Source organism: Acartia tonsa, chromosome 11, assembly GCF_053477335.1.
Source record: "Acartia tonsa isolate MP-2025a chromosome 11, ASM5347733v1, whole genome shotgun sequence".
NCBI lineage: Eukaryota > Metazoa > Arthropoda > Copepoda > Calanoida > Acartiidae > Acartia > Acartia tonsa.
In genome coordinates this window covers 22,795,363-22,810,597 of record NC_137270.1, presented here as the reverse complement: position 1 = coordinate 22,810,597, position 15,235 = coordinate 22,795,363, and the positions used below count along the sequence as shown (strand labels likewise).

At 39.9% G+C, this 15,235-nt stretch overlaps 1 protein-coding gene across 1 annotated transcript; it reads right to left on the bottom strand.

Moving 5' to 3' along the window:
• Window positions 1-5,946: 5,946 nt before the first annotated feature.
• LOC145332941 (uncharacterized) lies at window positions 5,947-11,918 on the bottom strand. The gene is made up of 12 exons (XM_080178055.1): window positions 11,838-11,918; window positions 11,559-11,593; window positions 10,753-10,833; window positions 10,056-10,569; window positions 9,959-9,990; window positions 9,595-9,628; window positions 9,407-9,472; window positions 8,396-8,505; window positions 7,499-7,540; window positions 7,382-7,413; window positions 6,502-6,559; window positions 5,947-6,134 (listed from the first exon to the last, which is right to left on the bottom strand). Exons 2-12 carry the CDS (start codon window positions 11,588-11,590, stop codon window positions 6,077-6,079), a joined length of 1,059 nt encoding a protein of 352 aa, XP_080034181.1. The 5' UTR covers window positions 11,591-11,593; window positions 11,838-11,918; the 3' UTR covers window positions 5,947-6,076.
• Window positions 11,919-15,235: the final 3,317 nt, after the last annotated feature.

The following is a 15,235-nucleotide window of genomic DNA, read 5'->3' as shown; positions in this document are numbered from 1 at the left end:
GGAAGGCTGGGAGGGGTTCCGACAGTGGTTGAGGCCTTCAGTTTGTTGTCCTTGTGAAATGGGTCCGCCAGGACACCAGCTGCTGAACGGTGGTAGACTCCAGCCCTCCCCAGGTCGAACGGAATCTGCTATATCTGCTGGAGTAGCTGGTCCTGTTGGATGTTCTGGCCGTTGGATGTGTACTTCTGAGGTCACCCTGGCAACCTCCAGGGATGGCACAGCACATGAGGGGGCTTGGACCAACAGCCGCCTGGTATACACCTCTTCAGGTTTCTCTACTGGGCTGGTGGTCTCTACTTGTTGGTCACCTTGCTGCTGGCAGGCTGGTTACTGGATGCAGGCGCAGCTTCTTCGCCCTCGGGGCTGGTCAGGTTCATTCGGCTTCCAGGGTCTCTGTCAACGCGGGCAGGTGGTGGTTGCCATACTGTAGGAACGTTGCCTCCCTCAGGCTCATCCTGGACATTGGCAGGGTGGTGCATGGCAGTCAGACCTGCAGGGTAGGGGAAGGTAACAGTCCATCCCATGTGCCGGAGGCTGTCTTGGATCTGCAAGGTTGGCTCCGCTTTAATTGGCTGGAGGACAGGCCAATCCACGGCCACTGCTGCTGGTGGACTGGAGGCACAAGGCTCCGGATTTCCTCCCCTAGCCTGAAGGTGTCCAGGCACATCGTCTCCATCTTGGGTAGACATAATTGTTGGGGATCCTCTACTTCTATGGTTATGCTCGGCACTTGGTGCATCTAGTTGAGTTACTCCCCAGGCAGCGGCCAAAGTTTGGCTGGTAATGGCTGATATCCTGGTTCCTGGGGCAGATGCAGGGGGCGCAGGCAAGTTTGACCCAGCACAAACTTCCTGGTACATCAATGCAATACAATTACCCTGGCTTGGTTGAGGGAGGTAGGCAGCTGGACGCAGTTGAGGGTGAGGGACAGCTGGACTCTCCCTGCTGGCTGGGGGCTCTGGCTGACTGGGGGTGACGGGTGTCACCCCTTCCTCTGGGGCTGCGGGCTCGTTCCGGGGTCCAGGTCTCTCGGTGGCGGCGACGGTTGTCGCCCCAGGCACCAGCGTGGGGGCGCTGGATAGCACTCCCCAGTCTTCACAGGGGTCCAGGTCTCTCAGTGGCGGCGACGGTTGTCGCCCCAGGCACCAGCGTGGGGCGCTGGATAGCACCCCCCAGTCTTCACAGGTGGCGGCGACGGTTGTCGCCCCAGACATCAGCTTGTGTGTTGCAGGGAAGCACCTCTCGTTCTTCCCAGGTGGCGACGCCGGTTGGCGTCCCATACATCGACTCAGACTCGCTGGCTAGCGCCTCTTGCCTCTCCCGCTCGGCGGCCGCCAGGGCCTCCCCGTGCACCGTCCCGGTGGCGCTGGGTAGCGCCCCTCGGCTCTCGCTGGGGGTGACAGGGGTTACCTCCTCCTTCGGGGGACGCGGTCTGACAGGTACCATCATGTTGAGGCCGACCGGCAGAGGCCGCAGGACTTCTGGCTCCGCAATGTTGGTTGGCTGCACGAACTCCGGTCCCATGTGGTTGAGGCTGAAGTCCAGGCCAACCCGGTTGGGTTCAGTCGCTCCTCCCAGCACGTTGATCCTGGCCACTATGGTCCCAATCTGAGACACAGACTCCTGGGTAGCCGCGGCCCCAGCGGCGGCAGCTGGTTGGGGTGACGGCTGGGCATCTCCCTCTAGGTAGACCTGGGTGTCAGACTGGTTGTATGCAGGTTGTTGGGCTACCTGGTGTTTCTTCATTGCCTGGTCCCAACCGGTTCTACACTTGGCGGCTGTGTGGCCGTTGAAGCAGCAGCGCTCCTTCGTCCAGATGGGTCCCATCAGTCCGGCTTCCACAGGGTGTATCAACCTGCCAGGTCTCTCATCCTCCAGTTGGGGCACCAGCTGACAAACAGGGTCTCCCCTACTAGGGATCAGGCAGTGCTGGGCTGCTTGTGGTGGCTCCTTGGTTACATTCAGCCTCCTCCCCATACACACAGGTCCCTTCCATACAACAGTGGCTCTCCTCTCCTGGGTGGCGAGGCCAGCCTCGGCCTTAGCTTCTGCAGGTGCTTCTCCACATGAGGGATCCTGCCTCCAGTTACTCCAGGTAGTTGGTAGCAAAGGCCGTTGATGGTGCCAGTCGGAAGGTGGGCTATGATCTCTGGGGGGTATCTGTGGCCAGTGTGTGGACAGGTACCCACAGTTGAACCGGCAAGGCCCAGAGGATGCCATACTGATGGTAGCCTGAACTGGGTTCTGGACTGCCAGCGGGCTGTTGGTAGCCACCTGAGTTAGGCCAGAGTTGCCAGCTGGTATTGCGTCCCTGCCAGGCTCTGTCAGCTGCTGGTGGGGAGCCCCTGCGGTGATTCTGGTTTTGGCAGGGGTTGGCCTGCTTATTGACTTCCCTAGCTGGAGCTCTGCATCCTGGTGGGCCTCCACCTTCAGCAGCATGGGGGGACTTGGCTGGGTCATGTGCAGTGGTTCAACAGAGTAGAGGCATCTGGTCTTGGAGTGTGGGGGAACAGCCTCACTGCTGCTGGTCAACCCTGCTCCCTCCGTGCTGGGTAAGGCCTTCCACTGCAGCAGGTCACCATTCTCCATCCTTAGGCCGGTCCCCAGTCGTTCCATGCCTGGGGGCTCCCAGGGAGGCTTGGGTGGCGGCTCCCCCACCCCCAGGTACGCGTCGGGCATCTGGGTGAAGAGCCTATTCCCCTGGGACAGCTCCCCATCCTCCAGGTTGGTGAGGCCAGCGCCAGGGAGGACCTTTCCACCCCAGACACAGGTGGTACTGGCCCTAGGGCTGGGCCCCTTTGGAGTCTCAGTTCTGGTGGTAGTGCCCATCTTGGGGCTGGCCACTAAGTCTCTGAAGCTTGTCACCTTCTCATTGGGCTCAGTCGCATCGTTCAACACCCCCGTGAGGACACATACAGGTTCAACAATCCCCAGTCCAGTATCTCCATTTCTCGTGCGTTGAGCACCAACTGTACAGGAGCTGTGCAGCGGACATTCAGTCATCCTTCCAGACAAGGGCATCTCAGGGACCAGGGGTCTGTGACCTGGCATGTGTTTTAGGTTCACTGTACTCAACACTCCCATATATATATACGTGTAGAGGAATATCCTCAGAGCTAGCTGGCTTTCCTCCTTGCTCCAAAAAAAATCACGCTTCCTCTGTATATAGTTCACAACTATGAGGGTCTATGGTCAAGGTACACACCACCACTGCCCAGTGTGGGGCATCAAGTCAGGCTATTTCCACAGGGTGGGCGTACTTTCATTAAGTTACCATATCAGTCTCCAGTGTTGTATGGTGAGGTTAATATTCACTTACTTGCAACCATGATACAAAAAAAACAACACTATTTATCACTTGGTTGCTGCACAGCTTAGTATTGAGTTGTTAACACTTAGGTATTTATATATACATATATTTTGTTCACTAGCCACTCAGCTTTGAAGTAGGGTTGGCAGAGCTAGGAAGATGTTGAGGGTCTGAGCTGGTCTAAGGAACTGATTTAGTTTTCCTTATCACACTGTAGATAGGGAGGAAGGAGCTTGCAAGTTTTTCTTCTAAAAAAATATCTCTGTTGTATGCTATAGAGTGGCCCCTCTCCTGTGTGTGTGTGTGTGTGCGTGGAATCTCCTTTCCTTGCAACGCGCCTACGCGCCGTCAGATTTGCGCACACAGGTAAAACGCGCACCTATCCCTCAATCTGCTCTCTCATTGGTCCGCTTTATCTCATTCGTCCATGGAATTTTTGTTGCGTCCCAAGCTCTGCTGCGCGACCCGTAAATGGCGCTCTGTTCTCCCAGTCGCTACCTCCACACCGTGGACGGACTTATTCAAGTGTGGGTAGAAGGGGGAGCGCGTGAGGGGACGGGGAAAAATCGTCCGTTCCCCCCTATGGGGAGGGGGGTGCTGCAGGTTTGAAGTAACTGGGTGGTGAGGTAATTGTGCCTTTTCCTTAATCCTGAGCTTATTGTTATGTCACCTCAATTGTATTTGCTTCAATTTATGGTGGGCCCCTCCCCTTCCGTTGGGATAAGGGGGTGTATTTGTCGTGCTGAAGGCTTGGGGTCAGATTGTTTACCAATGCATTGTTATATTACATCTAGGTTCTATTTTTGGCTTTATCACAATACACAACAAATTTGTTTACCAAGCCTTGCCCATAAATCTATTGTTCAGCTTTCACACTAGGGTGGTAATCCCTAAAATCTGATATAATATCTGTTTTTCTAGATGGGTGGCTGCGCTGTAGCCTCTCAGGATACTTGGAGTTAACGTAGTTTTTCTTCTGCTTGGTACACTACACTCGTATTTTCGCTCACAGCTCGCAGCTATTTGGCTTGTTTCAGCCCGTCGGCGGCAGGGAATGTCCCGTCCTGCAGCGCCGTGTATCCGAATCCGGCTGGTGGCGGCAGGGAATGTCCCTTCCTGCAGCGCCGCTGGTTCGGATCCTGCTATCTCTTGCAGTAAATGTTGGCCTATTTTCAGCCGTTTGCACTTATTTGGCCTGTTTCAGCCCGTCCGCAGGCCTGTTTCAGCCCTTGAGCGCTCAATCCTCCGTTAGATGTCGGCGCTTCTCGCGGTTCTCCGTCAAGTTTCGCTGCTCTCCGCAGTCTCTCGTCCGATTTCGCTACTCTCCGCAGCTCGGGTTCCGCCACACTTAGTGGTCTTTCGCTAGGTTTCGCTTCCACAACTGCCGGATACAGAGTTAGACCTTGCTATCCAGGGTGGGTAATTCAGGTTGCTTGTGTCAGTTTTGCCAGTTTCACTGCTGGGAGTACCTTAGCCTCAGCTGCGCGTCTGCTCTACACTTGTGGTTTGCCGTAATCTCACACAGCTGTCACCAAAAGTTGTGGTATCCGCCTTGGTTAAATGGCAGACACCCGAGTTCAAATGACTACGGCAGTGCGAACAGACATGGACACATATATTATAGAGAAGCTATGCTTCTCTAGCAATCACTAAGTAACAAACAGAGTCTATTCAGTTGTTCTTTTATTCAGGGTCTAAGGTTTACTAAAGTTGTACAACATAATATAAATACAGATGGATTAGGAATAGAGATAGTTAAAGGTAAATCATACAAGTAAAACATAGATAGTTGCAATGGTTAGGTAGATGGCTATCCCTGTCCGGGGGAGGCAGGATAGCCCATGGAACAGCACAATAGGTAGATAAGCATAGAGGGGTTGAGTGGTAGGTCTGGGTACTAAAAGGGAAGGTTTGATGATTACTGTGACAACAACAGTCTGTGTGGGTGGTGATTCTATCGGGTGAAGGAAGGCTTAGATCCTTTATCCTCAGGGCTGAGGTGGTGCTGATAACTTGGTGGTTGAAGGGGAAGGTTCCGGTGCTTAAGAAGGGAGAGGGAGGGGTAACACCCCTCCCTCCACTTGCAGGACAACTGAGAGATGAAATCAATACCGTTATCTGACATATTTGCAGGTGGCTTTACAATTGTAGAATAACAGGATTTAGCTGGGTGCGTAGCATCACTATAATGTCTTGGTTTCTGCATGGCCCAGAGTTGCCGAATACCACATTCTAACTCAAAATCTTCCAAACCAGATACATCTGGAAAATTCCAAAAAATTTGATATAGCAATCTTTATTAGATTTGTAGAATAAGAAATTCTTAAACCCTGAAAGAAAAGTATTTAACATTACCTTATCCTGTCTTATTTCCCACCCATTCTCAGAAGAAAACTATTTTGTTTAAAAACCAAAAAAACTTGTTTTGAATTTTTTTGTTTTGAAGAGTCGTCTGCTTTGGGAATAATTGATTTAGCGGCATTCTTCACGCTTGTACCCATTTGAAATTTGTCAAAATAATAAAAGTTGCATGTGTCCTGGTACCCAAAGTCCAAGGCTGTCAGAAATATGAATTTTAGATCCATTGGTCCCTCCCTGAGAATCTTCTGTCTTTTGCAAATAGAAAATAATACGACTTTTAAAAACATTTCATTCTTTATTTAATCTATAACGAAATGTAGTTTTTGAAATACATAGAATATAGATGAGTATGATATGCTTTAAAAAATATTTTTTTTTATATATATATTTTTTCACATAAATTTTTCAACAAGTCTTGGGACAATACAGCTTTCCTCGCCATGTCTTTCTCTGCTTACAACATCTTAATAAAATTATAATTTAAGAATCGATGTTTTATAACATAGATGTTACATCAGAATGCTATGTACTCTAATAAAGTAATTTTCGTAGTTGGCTAAAATAATGATATGCCACATCCAACCTCTTGAGTTTTTACCCCATTCACTCCCCTCCTACTGGAAGAACGAGCTCAGCAATAAAATCAGCTTCTATATACCAACAACGAAAAAATGTATTCTAAAAAAATCACGAAACCTATACTTGATTTTCAGCTGTCATTGTGGGGGCAACATATAGTAAAATTGACGAACTTTTTATCTGCCCCCAAATATTATTTTAGATTTATTTCGCTTCTTGGCTATACCTTATTCCTGAAGTAAAATACTCACTTTCCACTTGAATTAATACATCTTGCTCCTTTGCTCAGACATTCTCTGATTTCTTCACCTAATAATAATAATTTTTATTAAAAGCGAAGCTTTTCTATAATTAGGGTCAGTCCGTCCGTTCGTCCGTCCGTAACGGATAGATTTTTCCGTTAAATTAGGCATGTTAGAATTGTCCTATCGATTTCAAATTTTGCATGGTGATTTCTTTAGTAGTTAGGTACGATTTAGAAAACGTAGCAGCTCTATAATCATTACCAAAATGTTCCTACGTCCATTTTAAACATGTTGATTTTTTACTTTTTTAACAACAAATTTTTATGTGATCTAATCATCGGATTGATCTGTATTTTGGTATATTGATTCCTGGGACAACAAAGTATAATTTGATAAGCGAAGCAACTCTATAGTCATGTCCTAAAAATGTAAGTACGCCATAAAAATTATCCTGTATCAAGCAGTTTTTCAACAAATTTACTTACAATTTTGCTTTAACTCATATAAATTATTAAGTTCTGACACTATACAAGTGTTAAAGTCCGTTTGTCCTACCGTTATAGTGCTTCGCTTTTATGGATGCTGTCATCCTTGTTTAAGTATAATCTGTTAAGGTTTATCTTGAATGGTTAGGGATAGATTAAAAAGGATAATTAAAAATAAAATTAAAGAATTAAAAATATTTTGCATTTAATACGGAGGGAGGGGAAATTGGGCAACTTTGGGGACTTTTTTGAATTTGATTGGCTGAGTGTCCAAACGTTTCAACTAATAATTATAATCTACAAAAGGGGTAATTTTTTGTATCATCATTTATAATGTACATCATTTTATAGTTCATTGTCTTATCCCTCTAGATCCCTGGCAGTTAAACCATGTAGTTCACCTGTTACAATAAATCTAGGACAACAATGTTTCCTAAAACAAAATTAATGTATAAAAAATGGTAATTTATAATATTTAATATTTAATTTAATTTTATATATTTAATTGTTAATCTCACTTTATTCCACACTCTCTAGAGGACAGGTCATCAATTGTAATTCTAGAAAATAAAAAACATAGTTAACATTCTACATTTTTCGCATAATTGGCTTTGATTTTTTATATTAAGTAATTCGCTGTTTTTAAAAGCGAAGCTTTTCTATAATTAGGGTCGGTCCGTCCGTCCGTCCGTACGTCCGTCCGTCCGTCCGTCCGTCCGAGATAGATAGCTTTTATTCGTTAATTTAGGCAAGTTAGAATTGTCCTATCGATTTCAAACTTTGCATGATGATTCCTCTAGTAGTTAGGTACGATTTAAAAAGCGTAGCAACTCTATAATCATTACCAGAATGTACGTACGTCCATTTTAAACATGTTGATTTTTGTACTTTTTTAACAACAAATTTTTATGTGATCTAAATATCCGTTTGATCTGATTTTTGGTATATTGATTCCTGGGACAACAAAGAACAATATCATAAACGAAGCAACTCTATAATCAAGTCCTAAGAATGTAAGTATGTCCATAAACACTATCCTGTATTAAGCAGTTTTTCAACAAATTTACTTACACTTTTGCTTTGACTATAATACTTTTCTGATTATTCAGTTCATACACTATACAAGTGTTAATGTCCGTTTGTCCTACCGTTTCAGTGCTTCGCTTTTATGGATGTTGTCATCCTTGTTTAATTGAAATCTCTGTTTTTCAACATCCTATTATATAATGTAGTAAGTAAAGAATCTTGCCAACTGCTAAACCGATATGGTTCTCCTTTACAGTGAAGCTTCCTAAAGGTCTTGATGTGTATTTTTGCTCCTCCATATCCCTTCGAATATAGATATCCTAGATGCTAGGGTGCAGCTGCTAGTATACATATAGGTTAAAAATATCAGAGTAATTAAAAAGTCATACTTGTTTGACCAAAACTGTTGATGAAGGAAAGGACATTCTTCACAAGTTTCCTCTAGACAGCATTGGCGAGTATCCCACTTGATGTCAAAGTTGGTATTCAAACCAGAGGGCTAAGGTTTTACATGCAAATGAAATTATGTTCATTGTAAAAAACAAAGCTTTTCTATAATTAGGCGTGGTCTGTACGTCCGAACCGATAGCTTTCGTTGATTTAGGCATGTTAGAATTCTCCTTTGCATGGTGATTTATGTAGTAGTTACCACTTAGGCATGATTTATAAAGCGTTATATCGTTATCATGATATCTGTACGTCCATTTTACACATGATTATTTTTAACTTTTTTAAAAACAAATTTTTATGTGATATAATTATAACTAGCGGCTTCGCCCCTAGCCTCTAGGGGCTTTGCCCCAAGAGGTTTGATCAAACCAATTTTTTCGTATTTTAGATTTTAAAAAAAATTGGGGGGGATTTTTTTTTGGGGGGGGGGGAGGTAGTCGACCCCACTATTTTAATTTTAGTTTTAGTTTAAAAAAAAAAAAATTTTTTTTTTGGGGGGGGTATTTTTCACTTTTGGGGGGGTTGGGGGTGTCCCACCCCCCAAGAAAATAGTTTTAAACCTTCCCGGGACCTATGAGAAGCTACTCTGTAAAGGAGAACCCAATCGGTTCAGCGGTTAGCAAGATCCTTCGCTACAAACAAACAAACAGACAGACAAACAGATAGACAAACAAACATACAGACATCGTTCTACTTTGTATTATAGATATATTCAAGTCATAAAATGTAAGTAAGTCCTTTAACATTATCCTTTATTTAAGCATTTTTTCAATAGATTTAATTACAATTTTGTTTTGACTTTTCTACATTTATATTCTGATTATTCAGTTCTTACACTCTACAAGTATCAATGTCTGTTTGTCCTACCATTTCAGAGCTTAGATTTTTTTGGTGTTGTTTTAAAAAGAAGTATGTTCAAAAATTTAAAATGAACATTAAAATAAAATTACCTCAACTCTTAATGTTGTATTTGTTGTAAAATTCCTTACACAGTTTGCTGAATAGTCTGTATAGCGCTAAATGATTTAAATACATTTTTATTATTTTAACAATACACAAAAAATCGTATTTTGGTAAAAAAAAGCATATATTAAAACTTTCATTTCATAAAGTATTAAATTCTATATTTAAATATTACCTTTAAAGTGTAACTCTGTGTAAAAATCCCATTGCTAGAATAATACAAATGTTATTTTTGGTTTAAAAATGAGTCAATTGATGGGATGCAATTATACAACATAAAAAATCCAATCGTGTAAATATCAAGAATAAATTTAAATTCTTTAGCTTTTCTGATTGTTAATAAAACACATGTAAGTAGAGAAGATAGTCTTAATTGCAAATAGGTTTTACCTCTACAACTATTCCACGCATACGGCTATAATAATCTATTTATAGTAGCACTTAACAAACACATCTTAAAAAACACCTATCCTATCCTAATAAACAGCATATAAAATATGCAGCAACATTTTTCCAATCATAGAGTTTTAAAAACTTACTTCGTTTTCACTTTGATAGATATACTGCCTCCCTAAAATTATACATGATATATATACATATATATATTTTCAAATATTTAAAAAAAAAAAAACTTACTATTCCTGATGTAGATTCTATCGGCTCGCCAGCTACTTGATATGCTATACATGGTTTACTTTCTGTACATCCAGAATCAACATTTTCTTCACATACATCTCCTAAGCTTCCATTAACTAAAGTGCCTCCATTGACAGCATCACATATATCTTGTTCAATTTCTTCTACAACTTTTCCAACAAGATCTATAATGATTTCAATTACTTTATCTTTATTAGACACCACAGTTTGACTGGTGCTTATGGGAGCAGGTCTTGCATTATTGAAGTTTGAATTTCCACGGGGAACATTCGACCGAATATTTGAGACTGTGTTGCTGCTAGGCCTGGTAATTATATTTCTTCTTGGAGTTGGTCTTGGTCTGCTAACACTTGGTCTGCTTATACTTGGTCTAGTGTTACTTGGTCTTGTGTTACTTGGTCTAGTGTTACTTGGCCTTCTTCCACTTGGTCTATTGTTCAGAATTCCACTTTCTCTAATTGCATTTGCTGCTGCTGAGGCTGCTGAAAGTGCTCTGTTTGCAAAGGAAAAAAAATAATAAACATTGAAAAAAATTTACTAAAAATATAATGTTTTTTTTCTTCACGAATAATGAATAATTTTAATCTTATGATTAACTTATAACATATTTCATTGAAAATTCATTAGCAGTTGTATGATTTTTAATATTAAAATATTTTGTTTAAAGAAAACTTACCTGCCAAAATCGAACCCTTCTGCATTGGGATTAGGGATTGCTCTTGCTGATTGTGGATTTCCAAACACTCCAGCCATCAGCCTTTGAAAAACACTTTTTACAATTGATTTTAAAATTTAGGTTCTTTATTTCATTTATAAGTGCACTAGTCAGTTGAGTACTCCCCCCCTCTCTCCCCTTATTTTGAAATGAATAGAAAAGAGGTAGAAAAGATGTAATATTGGATAAATGGTACCGAAGTTTAGGCCCGACAGGTTGTGAATCCCCGCAGGGGTTAGACATAGAAAAACCTCAATAGAGACCTATGATTAATAAGCCTATATCTAATTTGGCATGTTATTAACAAGAAGACTTCTTTAAAGGAATCAAAAAAGAACCTAATTCTATAAAATCAAATGTCGATTTTAAAAATTGTCAACAGGGTACTTAACAAGATTTTAGTGTAAGTTTTGAATTAAATTTGCACCTGCCTGGAGTTAATATCAAGATTTATACAATTAAAATAAAATGAATAAACATTTTTTTTATATATTAAGAATTTTGAATTAAGATCATTTGCCTTGATTAATTGTCAAACGCCCTTCAGTCAACCAATCATTTGATTGCACAACCTTTGTCTGGAAATCCTAATTGTGCATAGTAAAGGAATTAGCCTGTTTTTGGCCAAGGCCTTTCTAATGCTCTAACTTATGTCTCCCATTTTTAACGTCTTTTTTGTTGACGTGGAGTTAGGATAAGATTATAAACTATCATCTTACAGATGCACAGTGTTACGCCACAGTCGAGATTTAATTAAAAGTACCTACCCACATACGAGAATAATTCCTAATTGCCTCATTGTCTAAAATATAATATTGTTCACAAACTTCAATTCCATGAATGAGATAACGGGTTGAAAAAACTAAGAGTATTGTTATAATTAATAGTCAAATGTCTTCTCCCCCCTACTTGGTTTCCAAGGGGGAAAATATTATCTACTAGTTATCTTAATAAATAGCAAATAGCTTTAGATAGATTTAAAGACATCAAAGTACTGTGAATAAAAAATTTATAAAAATGTATGTAGTTATATTATCTTAACTTACGTAACTTATTAAAAGTTGTTAGCTTGATAAAATCTAAGATACAACTGAAGTTGTTGCAAAAAGAAAGCAGTAAAGAAAATTACCCGAGCGAAGCGAGGCGTGATAGTAAGGGGAGATAGGAAGGTAGGGAGACCCGTAGATCAGCCATAACGTGTCCGTGCCAGGGCACATAAATAATGTTCCAGACGATAAGCCTATTTACTGCGTTGTAAAAATAATAAACTTGCATATTCAAATAAGTTAATCTATTCTACAAGTAACCTATTTCTACACTCGAAACTTGCAATAAGCCTTTTTTTTGACATTATGCATTATATCGAGGTTTTATAACGTCTGTATGGCTCTTATAAAAAAAGCTGTGACTGACAAAAGAACTACATACTTTTTAAAAAAAAACTTTTGGGACAACTTTTTGTCAATTATATGACATAAAAATATGTCTGACATAATATCGATAGTCTAATGAAATTTTAACTACACACTAATTTATTGACACAATAAAAACATAAATGTCGAAATTGCAACAACTAGACTATTTACAGCCGAATCTGCCAAAATAGAAGTTGTTTGCAAATTCAAGCCGAAACATAAATCCGTAGACGCAAATAACCACTCATGCAAAAATGCCAACATTTGGAGAGAGAGAGACAGAGAGACAGAAAAACAATCAAAATTAATTTGCACAGAAACATCCTAATAAAAAAATTTCGTTATACATTACAAATGACCATTGACAGGCCAGTTGACATTAAAATTTACCAATGGTAAAATGTATTTGAGGCCTATAATTGGTTATTTGAATTGTGTGACGTAATTTTTTATTAGGCACTGTAAGATGCTTCATTTGTACATTAATTGCAAAACTTTTATGAAAACTATTTTTTTATTTATATTTCAAACAGCTCCGCTTCTAATGGATGGAAATGTAATTACTTTTAAGACCAGATCAACAATAACACCAAAAATGGGTGCAGTATATATAGCTTTACTTAAACAAGGACATTTTTGTAAGAAAAACGATTGTAAAGAGAAAAAAAACATTTCAGATAAAAAATTTGAATATATATTTGATGAATTTCTAATCAATTTAGAGGTTGACCTATATATGTAGTGTAACTATTAGGCCAAGACATATTCCCTGCTCAAACAATATATTATGTTTTACATTTGACATAGAAGTAGAAGGTTTGATTTTAGACAATTTAATAACCTGGTATGGATCTAAAGGGATAATACAATAGCCGATAAATTGTTGTACATCCTCAATGATGATACATAAACTACGTCTTCTGTAGATTACAATTAGTGGTTAAAACGTTTGGACTTTACTTATTGAACCAACCAATCAAAATTATATATTATTCCCTAAAGTTGTTAAGACAACGAATAAGAAAACTTAGAAGATTTGTGATTTGTGTGATAAACCAATTTTAAGTCCCTCCCTGGTAACCAATTAAATGTCTATATAATTATTAGGGTTGGGCCGGATACTTTTTTGGCCGGATACCGGATATCCGGCTGATTTCAAATGCCGGATATCCGGTAACCGGCCGGATATCCGGCCAACGCCGGATATCCAGCAAATATCCGGTTATCCGGCCAAATTACCGGATATCCGGCCGGATAACCGGCCAAATTACCAGATATTAAAGTAGTAAAAAAAAAATTTCTTCAGAAATCTTATATAAATTTACATAAAGTTAAACTTATTCAGAAAAAATGTTCTTCTAGCTTCAATAATAAGAAAATTATAGCCATTTAAGATTTTAAAAAGCAGAGATTTTTGGTGTAAAGTATAAAAAATTATAGAGCCCGATATCCGGCCGGATAGTTTCAATATCCGGTATCCGGCCGGATATTGAAAATGGCCGGATATCCAGCCACACCGGATATCCGGCCTAACCCTATTAATTATATACGCACCAATGATATTACGCTATAGAGTAGCTGCGGGATTAAAATGCATAAATTTCGCCCAGATACAAGTTTGTAAATCACATAAAAAATGGTACATGCTTTTGTCTGGAAACAAATCATTAAATCAAGAAGATACCTCAAAAAACTGATAAAATAAATGAATAAAATTTGCATTTTATTTTATTTATTAGTTTCATTATTTATGAAAAGGTTCGGTGAAAATTTAAGACGAAGCCCATTTTGTTCCGAATTTGTATCACTTTTGAAAAGTGCGACTCCAGTTACGTCATATTTTTCTTTCCCAAAAAAGGGAAGGGGGAAAGAAAAAAAAGGAAAGGGGGGAAGAAAAAAGAGATGAGAGAAAAGGGGGGTTTCCCCATCTCTTTTGAAGAGATTTTCTTCCCCCCTTCTCTTTTTCGGGAAAGAAAAATATGACGTAACAGGAGTCGCACTTTTCAAAAGTGATACAAATTCGGAACAAAATGGGCTTCGTCAAAATTTAACTTTATAATTATTTTTTAAAAGCAACGCTTTTCTAGAATTAGAATGTAAACGTTTATTGCAGAGTTTGTTTGTTTTGTTTAATTTAGGCATATTAGATTTGTTATATCGATTTCAAACTTTAGATGACGATTCCTGTAACAATTAGATAAAATATAGAAAGTGTAACAACTCCATAATCGTTACCCGTAAGTCCGACTTAAATTTTGGCATGATATTATTATCCTATTAATCTGATACTAGAACAATCAGATACATTGTTCTACGCGAAGCATCTCTATTATCAAGTCCCAAATCTAAGTATGTCCTTGAACGAATATTTTCGTTTGTTAAACCGTTTAACTATAATTATAAGGTATATTTTATGAGGTTTTTTCGAAACAAAATTCAGAAATCATGTTTTTAAAGACTACTCGCCCTCTCCTTGAAAGCCATTGATAATTCTCCGAAGAACAAGTACATATTTTTTCTGGTTTTTAAAAGCGAAGCATTTCTATAATTAGGGTCGGTCCGTCCGTACGTCCGTAACGGATAGCTTTTTTCATTAATTTACCATGTTATAATTGTCCTATCGATTTCAAATTTTGCATGGTGATTGATCTGATTTTTGGTATATTGATTCCTGGGAGAACAAAGTATAATGTTATAAGCGAAGCAACTAAAAAGTCCTAAAAATGTAGGTATGTCCATAAACATTATCCTGTATAAAGCAGTTTGTCATCAAATTTACTTAGAATTTTGCTTCGACTCTTATATATTTATAATCTGATTATTTAGTTCTGACAATATACAAGTGTTAATGTCCGTTTGTCCTACCGTTTCAGTGCTTTGCTTTTATGGATGTTGTCATCCTTGTTCTAATAAACTTAACTACACAAAACATTATTTTATATTGCCATATTGAGTGATAAGAAAGGCACTGATAACCAAATAAACTTGCATGGGATATACCATAGACGTCCAAGGGGGGGGGGGGGGGT